The sequence below is a fragment of the Drosophila teissieri genome, chromosome 3L, assembly GCF_016746235.2.
Source record: "Drosophila teissieri strain GT53w chromosome 3L, Prin_Dtei_1.1, whole genome shotgun sequence".
NCBI classification, from domain to species: domain Eukaryota; kingdom Metazoa; phylum Arthropoda; class Insecta; order Diptera; family Drosophilidae; genus Drosophila; species Drosophila teissieri.
This window is the reverse complement of record NC_053031.1, coordinates 19,478,362-19,496,957: the sequence shown is the minus strand read 5'-3', so window position 1 is coordinate 19,496,957 and position 18,596 is coordinate 19,478,362. Positions and strand designations below refer to the sequence as shown.

The following is an 18,596-nucleotide window of genomic DNA, read 5'->3' as shown; positions in this document are numbered from 1 at the left end:
AAGTCTTTCCCAAAGAGAACATTTTGATTGAACTCACGAAATCGAACCAAATACTTTTTAAAAGACGAGCAATAAAAGTATAGCATGCACTCAGCGTTTAAATCGAAACCTCTTTACAAACCGTATATTATTAGACATCTGTTAAGTCGTTTAAAATCTCACATTACATTAGGCAGAAAAGCTGGCTTAAACTATTAGCAAACGTCGTCATCTATGACGGGGTGGTCGTCGCCCTCCTCCTCCGCTTCGTCCTCCAAGGCCGCTTGCGAGGCACCAACCTCCGCGAAATCATCCTCCATGGTATCCACAAAGCTCGAGACCCTATCACCGCAAAACAAACAGACTTTAGAAACAAATAACAAAGACGTTCGGTGGCTGGCATCACTTTTCAAAGTCACACTGCGGCAGGAGACCCTCCTCCTTGGAGGGGCTGAATCTGAGCAGCGTGCAAAGCCTGAGGAGCCCGAGAAGTATCAGGAACATCCCGGCCACATAACTCAGCCACAGATTGTGGGGATATAGTATCAGGCAGATGCCGATGACCGCATAAACAGGAGTGGGTCGCCAACCGCCACAAATCGCTGACAGTCGCCAGCAGGCCGAGCAGCTGCAGGTCCTCCGCTGGTAATTATCCCTGAAACAAATTGAATCCACAAACATGTAAGAGGGAAAATGTTCAAGCAATATTGTGGGCAAAGGCTCTTGCCAATGTCTATTGTTTTTCATATCTTGTGTGATATCATTTTTAATTATTGCCAAATCTATATATCTATATACATATATGTAAATATGTCGTTAGTCGAAATGAAAGTATATCAGACATATATTTGTCCTCAAATCACATTTTTACTACTGCAAAAGTTGTTAGCATCTTTTATAAATAAAACTGAATAATAATAACAGAATATATACATACATATATATCTCTTTATAAATGAATTATTTGGGAAATCTGAATTGTTTTCTTACTCTGCGCACTGAAGTTGCAAAAAAATAGTCAAGAGCCACTTGATCTCAATGAACATTACCAGCACGGCTGAAAAACTAACCACAAATTAGTATATTTTTGGGGACAAGGATATGGATCCGTGACTTACACTATATAAAGACCGGCCTGATAGCCATGCATGTAGACATCAACGCCAACGCCGCAGATAACTGAAATGAAAAATGGCTTAGAAAGTTTCGGTGCGGGGGGTCCTTTTGGCGGGTTGAAACGAGGAGTGTTATCCTTGAATGAGCCTATAAAATAATGGGAGTTTGTCTAGGCAAATATATTTATAAGCATATTTATTGAGCTGGGGCTTTTTTGTTTACCACGCTTCGGCCATAAAATGTAATACAAAACCAATGAAAGGAAACGAGGTGCATTCAAGAAGTTTATCACTATGCCAAATAGGATGTTGCTGAATCTTACATATTTTGAAAAATGAATTTTAAAAAAGCAGTGGCCAACAAATTACAATCCAATTTATTACAAATAATAAAAAAAATATTATATATATATATATAGTGAAATAGGTTGTGATAGATTCTTTGAGGAAATTTACACACTCATTACAAATTTAACATAAAAACTTTCTCTGCCACTTATCTCCATTTGCATTAAACTGCCCTCCTCAGTATTCATATTCTAACCACATTATGGTTCCGCTTCACATTTTGTCTTACCCAAATCCACTTCGAACGTATAAGATATGGTTAGCCATGGTTATGGAGCCACCACGCCCATCAGCGCATAAAAATATAATCTAATTAAGTTGTTTTTATTATGCCGAGTCGCGAAAAACCAATCAGATTAGCCTGTTAGATATATGTATTGCCCATATTTAAGCACAACTGCAGAACCGAAACCAAACCAATTACATTAAATGCTGTCAACGGAGATAAAAATTGAAAAAGCGGAAATCGAAAAAACATGCAAAAATTATCTGGATAATTGAAAGCGACGGGGGGAAAATAGATACCGGGAAAGAGGAAAACTTGGCGGATGGCTGGCGCCAAAAGGCTAACAACACAGCTCATTGTCGACCGTATGGAAAAGTTGCTGATAAGGGGAAAAGCGGGCTGGGAAAACTCTGCTCTTGGCACAGGATGCCAGTCGTGAGCTGCAAGCTGCAAACTGCATAGAGGCCAATGCCTTGTTAATGGCTCTGCCAGGGAGTTTCCTTGGGAAACCCCATCCCTTTTCGCCGGTCCCCGTAATGCGGGGCTTATGAACTACAGAGATTTTATACTTCCATACTTTGTTTTTCTGCGTGCCACTGCATCCATGATAGACCCCAAAACAATTTGCAAAGAAATTAGTTTGAACTTGACCCGAAGTTTTGTTCGGCTGCAGCTGGGCGATTTATCAAATTCTGTACAAAACGGCGGTGCACTATCTTAAGCGCATTAGGGAAATGTCAGATGGTGGCGGAAAATCGTTATGATTGGCCATGATAAGCGTTTGAGCCAACTTTGATAACTCCACCAGATGGCCGAAAAAGAAATGACGATGATGATGAAAAAATGTGATTGGATTTTCGCAGATTAGTATGCAGATAAGGGATGAAAAATTATGTCGTGCAAAAAATGCAACCAACATAGATTGATTTCAGGAAGATAATATGATTATTTATTAAATTATTACTTCATTTTACAAATTAACAAACGAAATGTCATTTAATTCTGGCTGTAAAGCTATCAATTAATCGGAATAAGTGTAACACAAAGCTGGGTACAAAAAAAACATAATTGAACTGTAATTAAATGACGGAAAAAAGGGAAATTATTTTAAAAACTAAACTTAAATTTTAATTGCATTAGGTAGAGATTTTTTACGTAGGGTTGCATATCGTGTTCATTAAAACACATTTGTATCCATCTCGCTATGAGGAAATGGAAAAGGATGGCCCTTTTGTATGTTTATTTTCCTAGTCTACTCAACCACATGCAGAACCTTGTGTTCAAAAAAAATATTGCTCAAGAGGAATATTATATGAATTGAAAGGAACAATAAAAGCAGCCAATAAGAGCATGTCCCCATTCAGCATCTCAGCATCTCAGCCAGCAATTCCCATTCAGTGCCAAGAAATATAATAAGCCACAGCACTCAACATATCCCGAGGCAATGGTTCCTATGCACAAGCATTTCCTACGATTTGTCAAGGGTAAACATTCCAAACAAGGGCCAGAAAAGCAATGCACATTCATACATAAATGCATGCACATGCATCATAGCCCCGTATCGTGATTGGCATTATCTCGAAACCGGGGTCACCTCGGCACCTGGGCAACTGGGCACCTGGGCACCGACAAGTCCTATTCCCCTGGCTCGGATTTCCGCGCACTTGAGCTTACCGAATGAAGTCAGCAGACCAAAAACCCTTATCACAGGACGTAGGCACTCGCACGGTTCTGCGGACTGATGGCGGCGATGGTGACGTGTGCGGCGAACGCGCTGCGATTGCAGTTGCATCTGGCTCATGGCTAGCTTGGTATATATATATATATATATATATCTTTATATATTTATTTTATAAATTCCAAAGGAGCAGTTTTATATTGTTGTTAATATCTTATATATTGCAATTCAAGTTTTCCTTCTCCTTCCTTCCAATGCACTGGTGGCAAAAGTCGTAGCAGTCGCTTTCAAATTTTGGATTAAAGTGTAGGCTTCATATCTTCATTTCTTATTTATTCCATTCAACTTTTACTTTGAAACAACTTGGTAATATTTAAATTCATATTTTCAATATATTACTTTCTAATGCAGCATAACTTTAAATATTCACATCCGAAACTTTTGTTGCAATTGCTGTCCAAGGGAATCGCTAATAAAACAATCAAAGAGCCGTATCCACATCACAAAAATTCACTACGTGCTCGGCATACTAAGTGGCCAAACAACTTTACGACAAACATTTTCAATTCCAGCTAGAGCAGCTTTTAAATTTCACCATTTAACTCGGGCACACGCTGCGTATTCGTAATGTGACATTTCTCGCACCTCTTCTTACACAGCCTTTAATCACCGGACCGTTTGTGTGTGTGCGTGCGTGTGTGTGTGGCAACTAATGTCTGCAAATTACCGTTACCATTTGCACTTTGCCCCCGCACGCTGTGCGCCCTCTATTACTTTTTTTTATTAAATATTTCTCGTATTGTTGTTGAGTTCTTGTAACTTTTTCTGTGAAGTGCCACTTTGCCGCTCGACTTTATGGCCGTGCTCTAAACAACGAACGTCCGCACGCTTCCAGCGGCGCCAGCTGAATGAAACTGAATGAAAGGACCAGCAAGGATTCGTTTCTATTTTCGTAGTCAGGATCCAGAGTCGCCGCTCAGGCTGCTTTTCCCACTGCTTTTCCCACTGCCACTGACTTTGTAGCCAAATACCAGCCAATGGGGCGGCGCTGCATTCGAAACTGCTAAGTTGATTTGTTACGAGGGCGCACGAGTAGTGTTTATTTCTTTTTAAATGCGTTTTTGCGATTTAATGCTGAGATTTATGAAGACCGCAATATATCCATGTTGTTTTAAAGATGTTTTTAATTGGCTAGCTGTTTTTGACATTCACATTCCGTTTGTACTTAAACTTATTCGAAGTTGTCAATATGACAATTCTTTAAAACTATACTTCTTTAAATATATAAATATAAGTGTTGTCTTATTTTGTTTTCACGTTATTTATCTTGGTTATTCATTAATAATGCAGAACAGAGAATCCTATTTTTAAAATGCATTTTTAATTCTCTTTAAGAACTTAAATCTTTTTATTTCGTTTCAATTTTTGTTCAGTATTTTAATTTGAGCAACTTTAGTGTTTTATCTTCTGTTTTATTAAAGTGTTTCCCTTTCGCGATTTATTGTGGAGCGTAGCGCATTGGAGCAGTCTTTATAGTCCTGCGGTTTTTTACAGGAAAGCACAATGGGCAAGAGCGTCAGTATTCTCAGTTATTTTCCCCAATAAACCCTCAAGCCCTACCTTAATAAGTACCTCAACTTGTCTTTCCCATTTGACTAAAAACATAATAAGTGAAAAATTTACAACAAAAAGACACATAGTTAGCTACTTTTATTGTATAATCCTCATTTGAGAGTATACTTGAATATTATCCAGTATAAAGATTTTATTTAAATTATACAGAAATGTTATCCCCCAAAAAGGGGATATTTGGACCATTGCTCAAAGCCAGCTTGATTTTATTTGTCACGTTGTCCTGTGTGTGAAGCCACTGCCTCATGTTGTTGCTACTGCTGACGCGGCTCTCTGTGTGCGTGCCCTCGTCCTGCAGGTCCTGTGAAACCGCCCGCCCCGCAGCCGCCTTTGGCCACGTTTCAGTAATTTTCATAACTGGCTGAATGGGGATCGGAGTGGCGGGAGGTGGAAAGAAGCTCAAAAGACAACCAGGAGCAAAGCTGAGCAATTGCCAAGAGGCGGGCGAGTACGCAGAATGCGGACAAAAACATTTTCGGCTGCTACAGCGCCCTCAACCTCATACATTAAATGGGGCCAAACTCAGGGGGAGCAGGAGTAAATATTTTTTTAGCTCCTCCGCTTATTGTCCTGTGCATTTGCTGAGGTGTCTGTCGTCAGGCTTGTTTGCATTATGCGGCGTTAATGACATCCAAAGTGGCAGCCGCCCCCCCAAGGAAACTCTCCACTGTCGCCGCCATCTACGACATAATTCACAGCTGCCTCACACTCGCAAAAGTTAATTTCCTAAAGGAACAGTGCGATGATTCCAGCGAAATGCTTGGGAAGGTCGTCCTTGGTATCGTCTTCTGTAGCTAGCTAAGCTTGGTCCATACCTCAGGATGCCTTCTTCTATGCTTGCACTAGGTCTTTTTATGTGTTTAACACAATTAAAAAATGTTTTTATAGGTAAAAGCTAAGTGTAACATTTTCTAGAAGTCTTAAGAAGTCTGGCTTATGTCGACAGAGGGACATCTAAGATACTTACTCATTGTATGACCTTTTGGAGTTAGGAAACATTTTTTTAGAGGACATAAGTCAGTTCATTTATTTTGGAACCATTAAGGAACTGTTCCATTTTATTCATCTAGTTTTGTTCACTATATTTTCTTTCGAGTGCACACCATCTTAATGGCGTTTCCCGCGTCGCTCACTTGGGAAACTCCTTGCGCCGCTTCATTATCTTGGTAATCCCGGCCACCATGGCCACCTCGGGCAGCGACAGCTTGGCATCCTCCTGGAAATCGCAGCGTCTGGTTAAATGCAGCCAGATCCGCTCCGGATTCAAGGACAACGGCATCTGCAACCAACTGACGTAGTCGATTTTCAAAGAGCCCGTGAGCAGCTGGTCGAAGGGGGTGTTCCCAATGAAGAACATGGACCTCAGCACCGAAGTCTTGGCCTCCTTGATATTCTGACCCTGGATGCCTTGGAAAGGACTCGGCTCATTGTCACCCGTTCCAAGCTGCTCGAGCAGCCAGTCCTTGTTAAACTTTAAATAGTTGTATACCACTTTCAGGGCCTGTTTTCCAATATTGGTGGTCAAAACATCGCTGACCAGGACCTCGGCTATGTAATCTGCGATTCCCACATCCAGTTCCATGGCATAGTTATTGGGAGGACTGTGGCTCAGGCGATCGGACTCCGCATTTGTCAAGGCCAGGTCATCCATTTTGATGGTACTCACAGCACTCATTCCTCCAGCTCCTCGGTTATTGCTCCCTGGAGTTCCCCCGAAATCCGTGTCCAAGTTAATGCTCTCCTTGGCCTGTTTAAGAAACAGCTCGATCTGATCAGTGTGCTTGTCATCTTCGTCAATGGAGCAAATGGCCTCCGATATGGAGTAACATATGGCGGCCTTGTCCTGGTCCTTGGCTAATCAGAATCGAAATACGAGTAGTGAAGGGAGATAATTAAAATCTTTGAAGCAGATGAACCGTACTATTTACTCACCCTGCTCATACATCTCTGCTGTTTTGATCAGTTCTGTATAGAGTGCCGCAAAAACCACCTGCAACAGCACAGAATCTCCCAACGGCCTTGTCGAAACTGGAATGATATCCTGCAGCAAGGAGGCGATTTTGTACAGCCCCTCGGGAAGGCAGTCCCAGATCTCAGAGACACACGTCAGGGCCAAGGACATGGCCTGGTACATACTGGCTCCATTCTCCACGTGATTTTCAAGATGTAGATATATTCGGCGTTTGCAAGTCTTACTTCATACCTTGGAAAGCACTCCCAACGGCGATCCTCTTAGGAGAAGGCAGTAGAAGAGCTCCTTGCACTTGGCGTGGATATCCCTTATGATAACGCTCTGGTTACTGAGCTGCAGTCCCACATAGGCCTCTCCACTCTCGCAGATGTGGGGCAACAGCTCGGCGATGCAGAGCAACATGTTGCATATATCCACCAGATGGAGCGTTGATCTCGCCACACTCGTTACTATCTGAGTGTATCGGACCGTAAGCACACTAAGCGTTTCGTTCAGCATTCCGGCGAATATCTTTTGGGCCATCTTCGGCGGCACTGAATTCCACAGATCGGTTTGGGTACCCCTCATGTAATGCCACCACATTTGGACGGTATAGGAGCCCCTTTCCGACTCGAAAAACGGTTGGGTATCCTCCCAATGCAAACAGTCGGCATCCTGCATAATATAAAGTAAAAGGAGCCGGCAATGGAGGTCCAGAAGTCGTTCAGCCAGAGCCTCGGACATCTGGGAGTACTGCTTAAAACTGAGCTTGAGCGCTCCTCCCTTTTCATCGCCCTTGGGTGGACATATGGTAGTGGTTGCTGCCTGCATATAGACACTCAACGAGTTCTTGACCAGCGAGGCAGCTCCAATAGTGGCAGTAAGGACAGATAGGTCGGCGTGATCCAAAGACTCCTGGGAAAGGCGATGTATGTGCTCCAAAAGTAAGTCAGCAGACTTCGTGACCAGCTGCACAAACTTATCCGGATCTGAGGTCTTCACGGTGACACTTGTCTGAGAAACACAGCATCTATTTTAAAAATTCCTAATTAGTTCGAATAAATTACACCTACAAAATCCCCTTCATTCATTTCCTTTTCGGTGTGCAGCAGTCCAGATGGCTTGCGGTACGAGGCAAAGTACTCATCTTCCCACCTAGGTACGAGGGTCGTTTGATAAGTCCGTGACTTTTTGAATAAAATATATTTTTTTCGTCAAAGAAGCGTTTTATTTCTCAACATAATCTCCTTTTAGCTCTATACATTTAGTCCAGCGTTTTTCCAATTTTTTTATTCCTTCCAAATAATAGGTTTTCTCAAGGCCCTCAAAATAGTCGTTTGTTTCTGTGATGACCTCTTCATTTGACCCGAATCTCTTACCGCCGAGCCATTTCTTCATGTTTGGAAACAAAAAATAGTCACAGGGGGCTAAATCTGGAGAATATGCTGGATGGGGTAGCAGTTCGTAGCCCAATTTATGAAATTTTGCCATGCTGACTACACACGTGTGCACCCGTGCATTGTCCTGATGGAACAAAAAATTCACGAGATCGTCTGCTTTCAATGCCTATAAAACGCAAACCAAAAAACGCAGCTTTCTCAAAATTTTACAGTCAGCTGTTAATCGATAACTGCTGACAGGAGCAGTGTTGTATTTAGAGCAGGTGCGCGGCAAATACAAAAAGTCACGGACTTATCAAACGACCCTCGTATGTTGAAGATTATATTATAATAGGTCATCACAGTTTTTATACCCGTTACTCGTAGTGTAAAAGGGTATATTAGAATCGTTGAAAAGTATGTAACAGGCAGAAGGAAGCGTTTCCGACTATGATACTCCGACTATCAGATACCCGTTTCTCAGCTCGTGCGACTTAAGCGATCTCTCTTGTTTATTTTATGTTGTTTCTTTATGCTGAATCGACATTCTTCAGTGGCTGATTAGTATTTGTTTATATAATTATTATTCTATTTTTATATAATGTATATGTACAACCTGAAACGGCTGATAAAGCTGTAAAAACAGAGTCTGAGAAGCACTTAAAAAGGACTCCTAGCTGATTTGACCTCAGTTTGTAGGCGTTAACTCAAGAGCAATGTACAGCAAACTAGAAATTGTTGCGGCGCTCACTAGTCCACTGATTTTCTTTTTGGGATCAGGATCGGCTCAATGCCTGGAGACCATTAGTGGAGAAAGACGAGATGCACTATCGCCACGTGCAGTGAGTCCCTGGACAGCCTTCCTGCATTTTCGGGCGCATCGTTTGCTTAGGAACCCTGATCCACAAGACTCAGTTCTGTGCCGGCCTCAAGGATCAGGAATCTTGTGACGAACCCCCCGGCGCAGCCTTGACGGGTGAAATAAACTACATTGGTCCAAACCGGACAGTTTTGTTTGGAATAGCGAATCAGTCGAGGGAAATTGCTCAAACTCGCGAGCTTATACCGAAGTGGTGAGATTGCACCACTGGATCGGTATAGTAATCTATTCCTCCAACACCAAAGATGCTATAGACGAACCAGACAATACTGATACTACTGATCTGTCCGAACTGTATAGACCACAGCGAAAAAACAGCGACATTGCAACCACGTCTAGGAACAAATAAATTCGCTTATAATGTAGATTTTTGAATTACTAAATAAGTGTACTCATCGGCCAGTGAAGAAAGTGTTGTATCTACGTACCATCTTATTAATTTGATGGCCGCAAAGGAGGCGTAACGTGGAAAATCCAGCTTTCCACCCACAACTCCCGAGCAAATTGGCTCCTGGAGCACCCGCTGATGTGTCTATAATTTGGATAAGAGTTACGCAATTGGCGACAAAGGATGGCACTAGGAGTGGTACCTGGTAAAACTCGAGATCGCGCTGCAGTAAAATCGGCACTCTGTCCATTAAGTTTCCCTCTTCAAGCACCTCCATTATGTAGGTCCTGTTTTGACTGCTTTAGAATATACTTTATTAAGGCAACGAACTGCTGAATATGTGCAAACGGACAAACAGTTCACTGGTTGCCAGGGAAACAGCAGATTCAACGAATCGAAAGCGGAAATCGGACATCAACAGCGATATTTTATCAGAACATTCGAAAAATGTAGTGAAAACTAAAATAATAAATGTTGCTTCTCATTTAGTGTTCTATATACATATATACGACGGAACTTGGGGAAATTGTCAAAACAAACGCATAATGGCACACTTCAAAATATTCGAACACCCATCTGAAAGTATGCTTCTTTTTATGACCATGCTGAACTCAACCTCTCAATTCTTTCAATTCAATTGATAAGACCCCAGGCAGCTCCCCACCCCCTCCTCTCTGCATTTAATTCAGTTTGCGGCTGCGATAAGCTGCCCACAAAAGCCGCTTGTCCCGCTGGTTCAGCATTCAGATTCTGCCCTCAGTTGATAATTGACTTGCGACTCGGCCAGTCGTTCCTCCAATCCGGGCACCTACCAAGTGAGTACCTTCTAAGTGAGATGCTATCAGTGGATTCGCTCTGCTGGGGATCTGAAAAACTTTCCAGCCAGCAACCGGAGAACAGGCGGAGCTGTTATCGCTCGATAAGACTGGTATCAGCTCTTAATCAGTAATCCATAAATCTCCTCACCTTCTTCTCCGGCAGAAAAAAAATTTCATAGCAATAACCCTGGATCTGAACATGCCCCTTTATGAGTGTATAATAGTATAATATTAATCAAAACTCCCATGAATACTCTTCATATTCAACTTAAAAACTCATTTATAATTATAGTTCCGAATGATCCCCTTTGGTTATTTTAATAATCTGTAAATGTAGGTACTTGCTAATTATCTTTTTTAATTAATAATTAAATGGTATTAAGAATGCCAAAATATCACTGATCACGGATCACTGATAACCACTGAAAGTTATATTGAACGCTATAGTGAAAAAAGTTAATAATAATTTAAAAGTTATTAATAGATGCAACTTTTTTTATGCAGCATGTTGGCACACTTGAGAAATATTTCGAAGGCGCTGTCCCGTCGCTTGGTTACCCAGTCCGCCAGCTACTCATCGTCCTCATCATTTCTGATCGACCAACCGGAGTACAGTTTCCTGAAAGAATTGGGACTGGAGCGCGACAATCCGGGTGTATATTCAGGTCAGTGGCAGGGTCGTGGGCCATCTGTTACCAGCTACGATCCCGGAACTGGCAGACCGATCGCCAAAGTGCGTCAGGGAAATGTCCAGGAGCTCGAGCAGACCATCGGGCTGGCGGTGGAAGCCTACAAGCAGTGGCGACAGGTTCCAGCTCCCGTTCGCGGTGAAATAGTCCGCCAAATCGGCGATGAACTGAGGAAGTACAAGGAACCCCTGGGAAAGCTCGTCTCCCTGGAGGTGGGCAAAATCTACAGCGAGGGACAGGGAGAGGTTCAGGAGTTCATAGATATCTGCGACTATGCGGTTGGCCTCTCAAGGATTTACTCAGGTCAGCTGATTAACTCGGAGCGTGCGGATCACTCGATCCTGGAGGCCTGGCGTCCGCTGGGAGTGGTGGGCGTTATTTCGGCCTACAATTTCCCCAATGCTGTGTTCGGTTGGAATGCTGCGATTGCCTTAACCACCGGCAACAGTGTGCTGTGGAAGGGAGCTCCCAGCACTCCTTTGGTCTCGGTGGCAACCACAAAAATTGTGGCTGATGTGCTGCGCAGGAACAATCTTCCGCCGGTGGTTACCCTCTGTCAAGGAGGAACCGATGTGGGTCAGACCTTGGTGGCTGATAAGAGAGTTAACCTCGTTTCCTTCACCGGCAGCTGCCAAACTGGTCGGGATGTGGGCGTCGAAGTCCAGCGCAGATTCGGCAAGGTCATCCTCGAATTGGGTGGTAATAATGCCTTAATCATCGATGAATCCGCCAACGTGAAGATGGCCCTAGACGCAGCACTCTTCGGCTGCATTGGCACCAGTGGTCAAAGATGCACCACCACCAGGAGGATTATTGTCCACGAAAAACTGCACGATCAGTTCGTAAAGGCGCTGGTTGGCAAATATAAACAGCTAATTCCCAAGATTGGACACCAGCTCGAAGCCCAAACTCTGGTGGGTCCCGTGCACACGCAACAAAACGTGGAGAACTACAAGACAGCCATCGCGGAAGCAAAATCCTTAGGAGGAGCGGTGGCATTCGGAGGCAATGTCCTCCAGCGGGACGGCTTTTACGTAGAGCCCACTGTGATCACTGGATTGCCCCACGATGCCAGCGTTGTCCATCGTGAAACCTTTGCACCAATCGTGTACATCCTCAAAGCCAAAAACGTGGACCAAGCGATCGAATGGAACAATGAGGTGGAGCAGGGCTTGTCCTCTGCCATATTCACCGAGAACATTGGGCAGGCCTTCAAGTGGATTGGAGCGAAGGGTTCCGATTGCGGAATTGTTAACATCAACACCACCACCAACGGCGCCGAGATTGGAGGAGCTTTCGGAGGGGAAAAGGCCACTGGAGGGGGTCGCGAGTCTGGATCGGATGCCTGGAAGCAGTATTGCAAGCGGGCCACCATTACTGTCAACCACTCCGGGGAATTGGCCTGCGCCCAGGGCGTTGTCTTTAATGTGTAGTAGAAAACAAATATGATCAATTTTAATGTGCTACAATTTACAATACAAATACATATAATGTCCAAAACTAAATGCAACTGATATAATTCTTCCTATTCCTTGCCGATTTCAAAGCGCCAAAAGTCAACCTCGATATCTCTGGACTTCTGCTTGTGGAACTTGTAGCTGGCGTCGATGTTGTACCGGAGTTCTGCGACCACAGAGCCGCGAGCGCCCCATTCCTGTGCCTTTTTCTGAATGTAGGCCCTGTGGAATATGAAAATCATTAATTTGAAGACTAGACTTGGCAGTCACAGTTAAGTAGCATATTTTCTAGGAATAGGAACTAAACTCTAGCTAAAAAAGGTAAACATGTAATATCTGGAGTTTACAAAAAATGTCTAGTAATTTAAAACAACTTTTATGTTGTTTTTTTGTTTTTAAAATACGGAATTTAATTTCCCCTACGGAAACTCAGTATGATCACAAAACGCTTCTTGCAATCTTTTTTAGCATTGTCAAATATTTATCGTTTAATGGGATCAGACATGATACCCTTTTTATTGAAAAATGTACTCTTGATATTTTCTAATTTGCAGGTATTTTTAAATATTTTAAAATTTTGAAAAAATGTAAGGCTAAAACATTCGTAAAAATTTGTCATAACCAATCGACCTTAGGAGTAAAGCAGCTGCAGGCAGTTGGGACCGCTGCGGCAGCAACCGGCACCGCAGACAGGAACCACTCCATCCCTGGGGATGCGGCTGCAGAGGAGCGGCGGACCGCGGTAGTCTTTTCGGAAGCAGAGTCTCTCGCACACCGTCCCCCCAGCCGACACTCGAATGGCGGTGAGGCGGCATTGGCCGCGGCCCAGGATCTGCGCTTCAGTGGGCAAAGGGGCTAGAAGGGTCGCTAGCACTACAGTGAAGATTAGCAGGCAGCGTGAAAGGACCATCTTGCTGTTGATTTGTAGTTGCTATATGTAACTTGATGGTGTTTCTGCGGCTTTTATGGTTGTGGGCAGCGCTCTTAACAAAATAACAACAATACATAGTATAAACAGCGATAAGGAAGAACGTTAACCAAAAATCGGCCACACTTGTATCTCTTGTTTACTGAACCAAACAAAAGATCTCGCACCTGCTTATACCAGATACTCTTGAAGTATAAATCTTCATATGCTCATTCATTATTTATGAATATCAATATGTTTTAAAATGTACTTATATAAACACCACTATTACCATGCACACTACATGAGGTTCTGTTTAATCACAAGTTCTCATTCTTTTAATTTAATTATCTAAAAGCTCAGAGAACGTTTACCCATGGATTACACTGTAATGTAAGCGCGACTTGATTCTCTATAGCCAAAGTCTCAAATAACAGATACCTATACAGGATAAAAATCACACTTTCAGAAGTGTTGTGATTAAGATCATAATCAAGATCAAGAATTATAGGGTCAGCTTTCTTCTACTTGTTACTTTTCAACGAATATAGTGCACCCTCCTACTCCTACTCCTATAACTATTTTATATTGGCTTACCGTGTTGACGTCTTGTGGAGGGAGTAAACTGCTCTGTTGGCCAGCCGAAGGGACACCTCCAGAAAACGCATGTCCATGCCGGCATTGTGTTTTGTGCCGAATGGGGGGTTCATCAGCACCGTGTCGAAAGACTTCTCCCACTTGGTGCCGATCAGCTGCAGCACATCCGCCCGAACGCAGTCGACATTGGGAAGCTCCATCTCCACTACATTGCCCCTAAAGGTGTCCACAGCATCGCCGTCCAGTTCGAAGCCCACTGTGAGCTGCGCGCCCAGAAGAGTGGAAGCAATGCTGAGCATTCCGCAGCCACAGCCCAGATCTCCCACCAGCTTTCCCTCGATGTCCTCGTGCTGCGACTGCATGTGGTGGGTCATACAGGCGGCTATGTGCGGTGGAGTGGGGTACTGTTCCAACAGGATCTTGGGTTGTTCGAAGCCGTCAACGCCCTGCAGATACTCCTCCAGTTTCCTCAGCTTCATCCGGGCCATTGTGGATCCGGCTATTTGCTGATATTGTGGCTGGGCGGGGCGTTCGGAGTGGTGGGAGTGGTCGCGGGCGACGGCAGCGGTTCCAGACGAGGCAGCACGGGTATAAAGCTATTTCCAAAATACGAATCCTGAGGTATAAAGAAGCCCAGAGTCGTAGAGCTCGTTGGATTAAATGCAGAGCGGGCGGTGGATGTGGCATTGGAGGCAATGCCCACGCCCGCCTGGAAGTCGGGATTCACTGTTGTCGGCTGTCCCAGCAACTGGGGAGCGGGCATCTGCTGGAAAGGAGCATGTTAACACATTTTGCAATCGCCATGTTCCCAACGAACTCACCTGGTTCGTCGGGCTCAGACCTAGGTTTATGATCCCTCCCGCGAGCAACTGCTTCTTCGTCTGGATCTCCTCGAGTATCTTGCGGTTCGTCTCGGCTTGCTGGGCACTTGTGGTGGGAAAAGCCATCAAATAATCTAGGTATGGATGGGAAAAGGTCGGAACTATATCGAAAACTTCTTGGCGAGAGGTGCTTCTGCCGCTGCCTTTGGCATTTTACAAGCAGTGTGGTCACACTGGCGAGTAATTCAGTGTGGCACAAACATTAGCGGTATTCTGATTAATCCACATTTGCACGTATTATGAATAAAAAGGTATTGATTTTCAACAAACAGCACTGTAAAGCACATTTTAAATGTGTATATAATATATAACACTTAAATACAACGAAAGTCCCCTAATAACAATACAAAAATGGGTGGGCTTTTGGAGCATTTCAGTTTGCTGTATTATTACAATACGTTGATTTGGTCACTCTGAAAGTCTTACAACGTGAGCAAACAACAACAAAATTACATGTTTAATTACAATAATCACAAACAAAATTTACCAGTTTAGTGCTATAATCTTTGTATATATTTATTTATTCGCGCACAAACACTGAAAACAAGTGAAGCAACATGAGTATGAGCGACGACGACCGCGACATAGACATCGAAAGTGACGTAAGCAAGTCGCAGAAGAAAATACTTATACGGGTGTTTATTATCGATTATAATGGCGAATTTCCGACTTTTTAGGAGGATGGGGATTCGGACAATGGTTTGGGATCCTCGCGACACACGAGCACCGCCAATTTCACCCAGGTGACTATCCATTCAGCATAATTAAAGGAAGAAGAAGCGACTGCGCACATTGGCTTTTGTTGATAAACAGAAGGAACACGTGTTGTTGTTGTTACGTTATCGTGATTACGTTACAGCAGAGTTCACTGCAATACGTTTCGTATTTTAAAATAATCGGGAAGGGACTAGAACAACCTTTATTTTATTACCTTTTTAGCTAGTACTGGTAGAGCTAGGCAATTAAATATTAAATTATTATCAACAAAATGAAACACCAAAATATTTGAATTTGCTTTTCGTTATTACTTAGAGTTAAGCATAGTAATAACGAAATTTACGGTATATATAGTTCCTATATGTACATATGTGTATGCTAATGTGTTATGTTTGTTTCAAGGCCGAAAAGCGGGCGCACCACAACGCTTTGGAGCGTAGGCGGCGTGATCACATCAAGGAGAGCTTCACCAACCTGCGGGAGGCGGTGCCCACACTCAAGGGCGAGAAGGTAATCCAGAAGAGCAACAGGTGATCCGATGGCGAACACTTATTGCCGCGAAAATACATTCAGTCATTGCAGTTCGTTTTTAACCAAAATAAATTTTTGCTAGTCAAATTAAGCTAGCCAAATAAGCCGATGATCCAAGCTAGACATTAAAAGCATACGTTTGGCATTTTACTCAATCAATCGCATAAGATCTGTTTTCAAAACATCACAGTTTGAAGTACAGAAAAAATCGTTGCCTTGTGTGGTTAGAAATAATAAATCATTTAATAATACGCATTTTTTGTTACAGGCGAGTCGAGCTCAAATCCTGAAAAAGACCACCGAATGCATACAGACGATGAGGCGGAAGATCAGTGAAAACCAGAAGGACATCGAAGAAATCAGGAAACAAAACAACATACTAGCCAAGCAAAGTAGGCAATTACTGCTATTTATTAGCAAACCTCCTTCTGAGATATTTTTGATGTTTTCCAGTTCGAGCGCTGGAGAGTCAAAATGGGGATCAGTTCACTGAATTTCTCAGCGAGGAGGAAGTGGGCAGCGAGGATGCCGAAGACGATGACCTCGACCAGGACTTCAGTAGACGCAATAAAAAGATGAAGACCTTCCACGCATAGCCGCTGGTGCAGCCCAAAGTGCTGTTTGAAGGCGTGTGCCGGGTTTTGTTTTCACCGACATTCTGAATTCCTTCGTGGAATAAGTTCAACTTTGAGTTGTGTTTTACAAAAGCAATAGCCCTCGAAAAGTTGTGAAGGAAACGGTTCCAAATTCGAGTTAATACAACTTCAATTATAATATGTGGAAATGAAAACAGTAAGAAGTCCAATAATCATATTCATCTTTAGCTGTAAGCTTATAATGTAACCCACCCAATCGACCTTAATTTGTATGCGTGTGTCTTTTGTACTTTCAACCAATTATCAATCTCTGCGCAAAAAATAAAGTAAGTACATATTTTAGAAAAAAGGGGCTTATGACTGAATCCTATTCTGAATGTCGGAAAATATGTCGGACGGACGAGTAACAGGTTTTATCCTAATTATAATTTGCATTTTATGAAAATCACATTATAATCAGGTAAAATGTAATCACACATTTTTTAGGTAATTGGAAAAGTAACGTTTGAATAAATCTTGATTAAATACTCATTGCTGATTTAGTTCTTTCTGTTCTTACGGATCCGTCTTAAATGGGTTTATACTTAAAAATAAGATTTTAAAAAATATATTTAATTTTATGTCAGGTCCAAAAGTGAACCGCATTCCGAGCTAAATTCCACTGTGTCTACACTTAACAATACAAATCTGTAGGTATATATTTTATAAAATTACCAACAACTACTTGAACTTTAGGGTCATCCAGAGGATGAAGAAAACGACGAGGACAAAGAGAAACATGTAGCACATCTGGCGAGCACCACCGCCCTGTTTGGCCAATCGCACCACCCGCGTCATCGTGTTGCCCAGAAATCCACTCGTCCGGTCCATGTCGTCGTCAATACCGCGTAGCAGTTTGTCCTGGTAGCGCACCTCGTTGCCTATATCGATGGTGAGGGACTTCAGGGCTCCGATCTTTTGCTTCAGCTCCTCCGCCGCCTGCTCGTTTTCCGCCTCCAAGGCGTCATGGCTTGCGGGATGGGGTCCTGATGGCTGCTGGTTCAGGGGCTGGTAGGGGTAGTTGTTGCGGCGCATACTGCTCCCCGAGTGTGCCAGTTTGGCATCCGGATTGCTGCGGATCAGGTGAAAATAATAAAATTAGTTCAATGTTCGCAAATCTGTCTCGATCAAGTGACACGTAAACGTAAACTGTAAGCTCACCCAGCGGCAGAACAGCGGTTGGGTTATTCGCTTCTTGGGTCAACCTCTGTGGCTGACTGCGCATTGACCCTTGATCCCGTGTCGTAATTTTCAAAGTCGGTTGACTAATGCTTCTACTAATAAACGAAACTTTTTAAATTCTCATGCAATTGAATTGCTGGTTGCCGAGCAGTGTGACCAGAGGACAGTAGCGAAATAATTCCGCAATATTAATATTATTCCGATATTAATTTAACCCTTTGCTTCCCAATACGCTTTCAATATCGTAAGCTGTTTCCATAACAAGATGTTTAGAGAACTGACTTGTTTAATATAAGAGGTCCTGTTACACTGATTTGTGCTATTATATTTTGAATTATTTTAAGAATTCAGAAAAGTGTGGTACAAATTTAGATTTGTGTAAGAATTATTTCATAACAGAGCAAAACGTACTGCTTTTAATAATTACTTGTAATATGCAAATATAATTTTAATTAAATATTACTCTTAAACGTTTTCAGTGAAATAGGTGATGACGAAGCATTTTAATTTAAATGTGGTGCTTTAATACTTTGCTTTAAATGTTAAGAACAGTGGGCTTATGCGTTTGTCTATTACTGTTAGAGCCGGGTAATTTCTATAATCCCG

At 42.8% G+C, this 18,596-nt stretch overlaps 8 protein-coding genes across 9 annotated transcripts; 2 read left to right on the top strand and 6 right to left on the bottom strand.

Moving 5' to 3' along the window:
* Positions 1–194: 194 nt before the first annotated feature.
* LOC122617904 lies at positions 195–3,469 on the bottom strand. Its single transcript, XM_043793949.1, has 5 exons — positions 3,343–3,469; positions 1,098–1,158; positions 970–1,044; positions 386–634; positions 195–321 (listed from the first exon to the last, which is right to left on the bottom strand). The coding sequence occupies exons 1-5, from the start codon at positions 3,467–3,469 to the stop codon at positions 195–197; spliced, it is 639 nt and encodes a 212-aa protein (XP_043649884.1).
* A 2,615-nt stretch (positions 3,470–6,084) lies between these two features.
* Positions 6,085–9,916, bottom strand: LOC122616829. The gene is made up of 6 exons (XM_043792401.1): positions 9,779–9,916; positions 9,617–9,720; positions 8,003–8,084; positions 7,182–7,943; positions 6,911–7,124; positions 6,085–6,832 (listed from the first exon to the last, which is right to left on the bottom strand). Exons 1-6 carry the CDS (start codon positions 9,851–9,853, stop codon positions 6,108–6,110), a joined length of 1,962 nt encoding a protein of 653 aa, XP_043648336.1. The 5' UTR covers positions 9,854–9,916; the 3' UTR covers positions 6,085–6,107.
* A 413-nt stretch (positions 9,917–10,329) lies between these two features.
* On the top strand, positions 10,330–12,588 carry LOC122615839 (putative aldehyde dehydrogenase family 7 member A1 homolog). The gene is made up of 2 exons (XM_043790983.1): positions 10,330–10,391; positions 10,899–12,588. The coding sequence occupies exon 2, from the start codon at positions 10,900–10,902 to the stop codon at positions 12,514–12,516; it is 1,617 nt and encodes a 538-aa protein (XP_043646918.1). The 5' UTR covers positions 10,330–10,391; position 10,899; the 3' UTR covers positions 12,517–12,588.
* Positions 12,512–14,532, bottom strand: LOC122615840 (rRNA N6-adenosine-methyltransferase METTL5). Its single transcript, XM_043790985.1, has 2 exons — positions 14,045–14,532; positions 12,512–12,762 (listed from the first exon to the last, which is right to left on the bottom strand). The coding sequence occupies exons 1-2, from the start codon at positions 14,530–14,532 to the stop codon at positions 12,609–12,611; spliced, it is 642 nt and encodes a 213-aa protein (XP_043646920.1). The 3' UTR covers positions 12,512–12,608.
* Positions 12,816–13,660, bottom strand: LOC122615842. Its single transcript, XM_043790988.1, has one exon. It carries the CDS (start codon positions 13,448–13,450, stop codon positions 13,172–13,174), a length of 279 nt encoding a protein of 92 aa, XP_043646923.1. The 5' UTR covers positions 13,451–13,660; the 3' UTR covers positions 12,816–13,171.
* Positions 14,533–14,543: 11 nt separating the features above from the next.
* LOC122615841 (SOSS complex subunit C homolog) lies at positions 14,544–15,105 on the bottom strand. Of its 2 annotated transcripts, none has more exons than XM_043790986.1 (2): positions 14,866–15,105; positions 14,544–14,810 (listed from the first exon to the last, which is right to left on the bottom strand). In XM_043790986.1, exons 1-2 carry the CDS (start codon positions 14,989–14,991, stop codon positions 14,544–14,546), a joined length of 393 nt encoding a protein of 130 aa, XP_043646921.1. In that variant the 5' UTR covers positions 14,992–15,105. The 2 variants fall into 2 exon arrangements, with proteins under 2 accessions (XP_043646921.1, XP_043646922.1); XM_043790987.1 differs by having other exon boundaries at positions 14,544–14,807; positions 14,866–15,101.
* A 229-nt stretch (positions 15,106–15,334) lies between these two features.
* Positions 15,335–17,111, top strand: LOC122615768 (protein max). The gene is made up of 5 exons (XM_043790867.1): positions 15,335–15,527; positions 15,603–15,668; positions 16,045–16,152; positions 16,442–16,565; positions 16,627–17,111. Exons 1-5 carry the CDS (start codon positions 15,483–15,485, stop codon positions 16,767–16,769), a joined length of 486 nt encoding a protein of 161 aa, XP_043646802.1. The 5' UTR covers positions 15,335–15,482; the 3' UTR covers positions 16,770–17,111.
* Positions 17,112–17,360: 249 nt separating this feature from the next.
* Positions 17,361–18,165, bottom strand: LOC122615769 (BET1 homolog). Its single transcript, XM_043790868.1, has 2 exons — positions 17,970–18,165; positions 17,361–17,880 (listed from the first exon to the last, which is right to left on the bottom strand). Exon 2 carries the CDS (start codon positions 17,841–17,843, stop codon positions 17,490–17,492), a length of 354 nt encoding a protein of 117 aa, XP_043646803.1. The 5' UTR covers positions 17,844–17,880; positions 17,970–18,165; the 3' UTR covers positions 17,361–17,489.
* Positions 18,166–18,596: the final 431 nt, after the last annotated feature.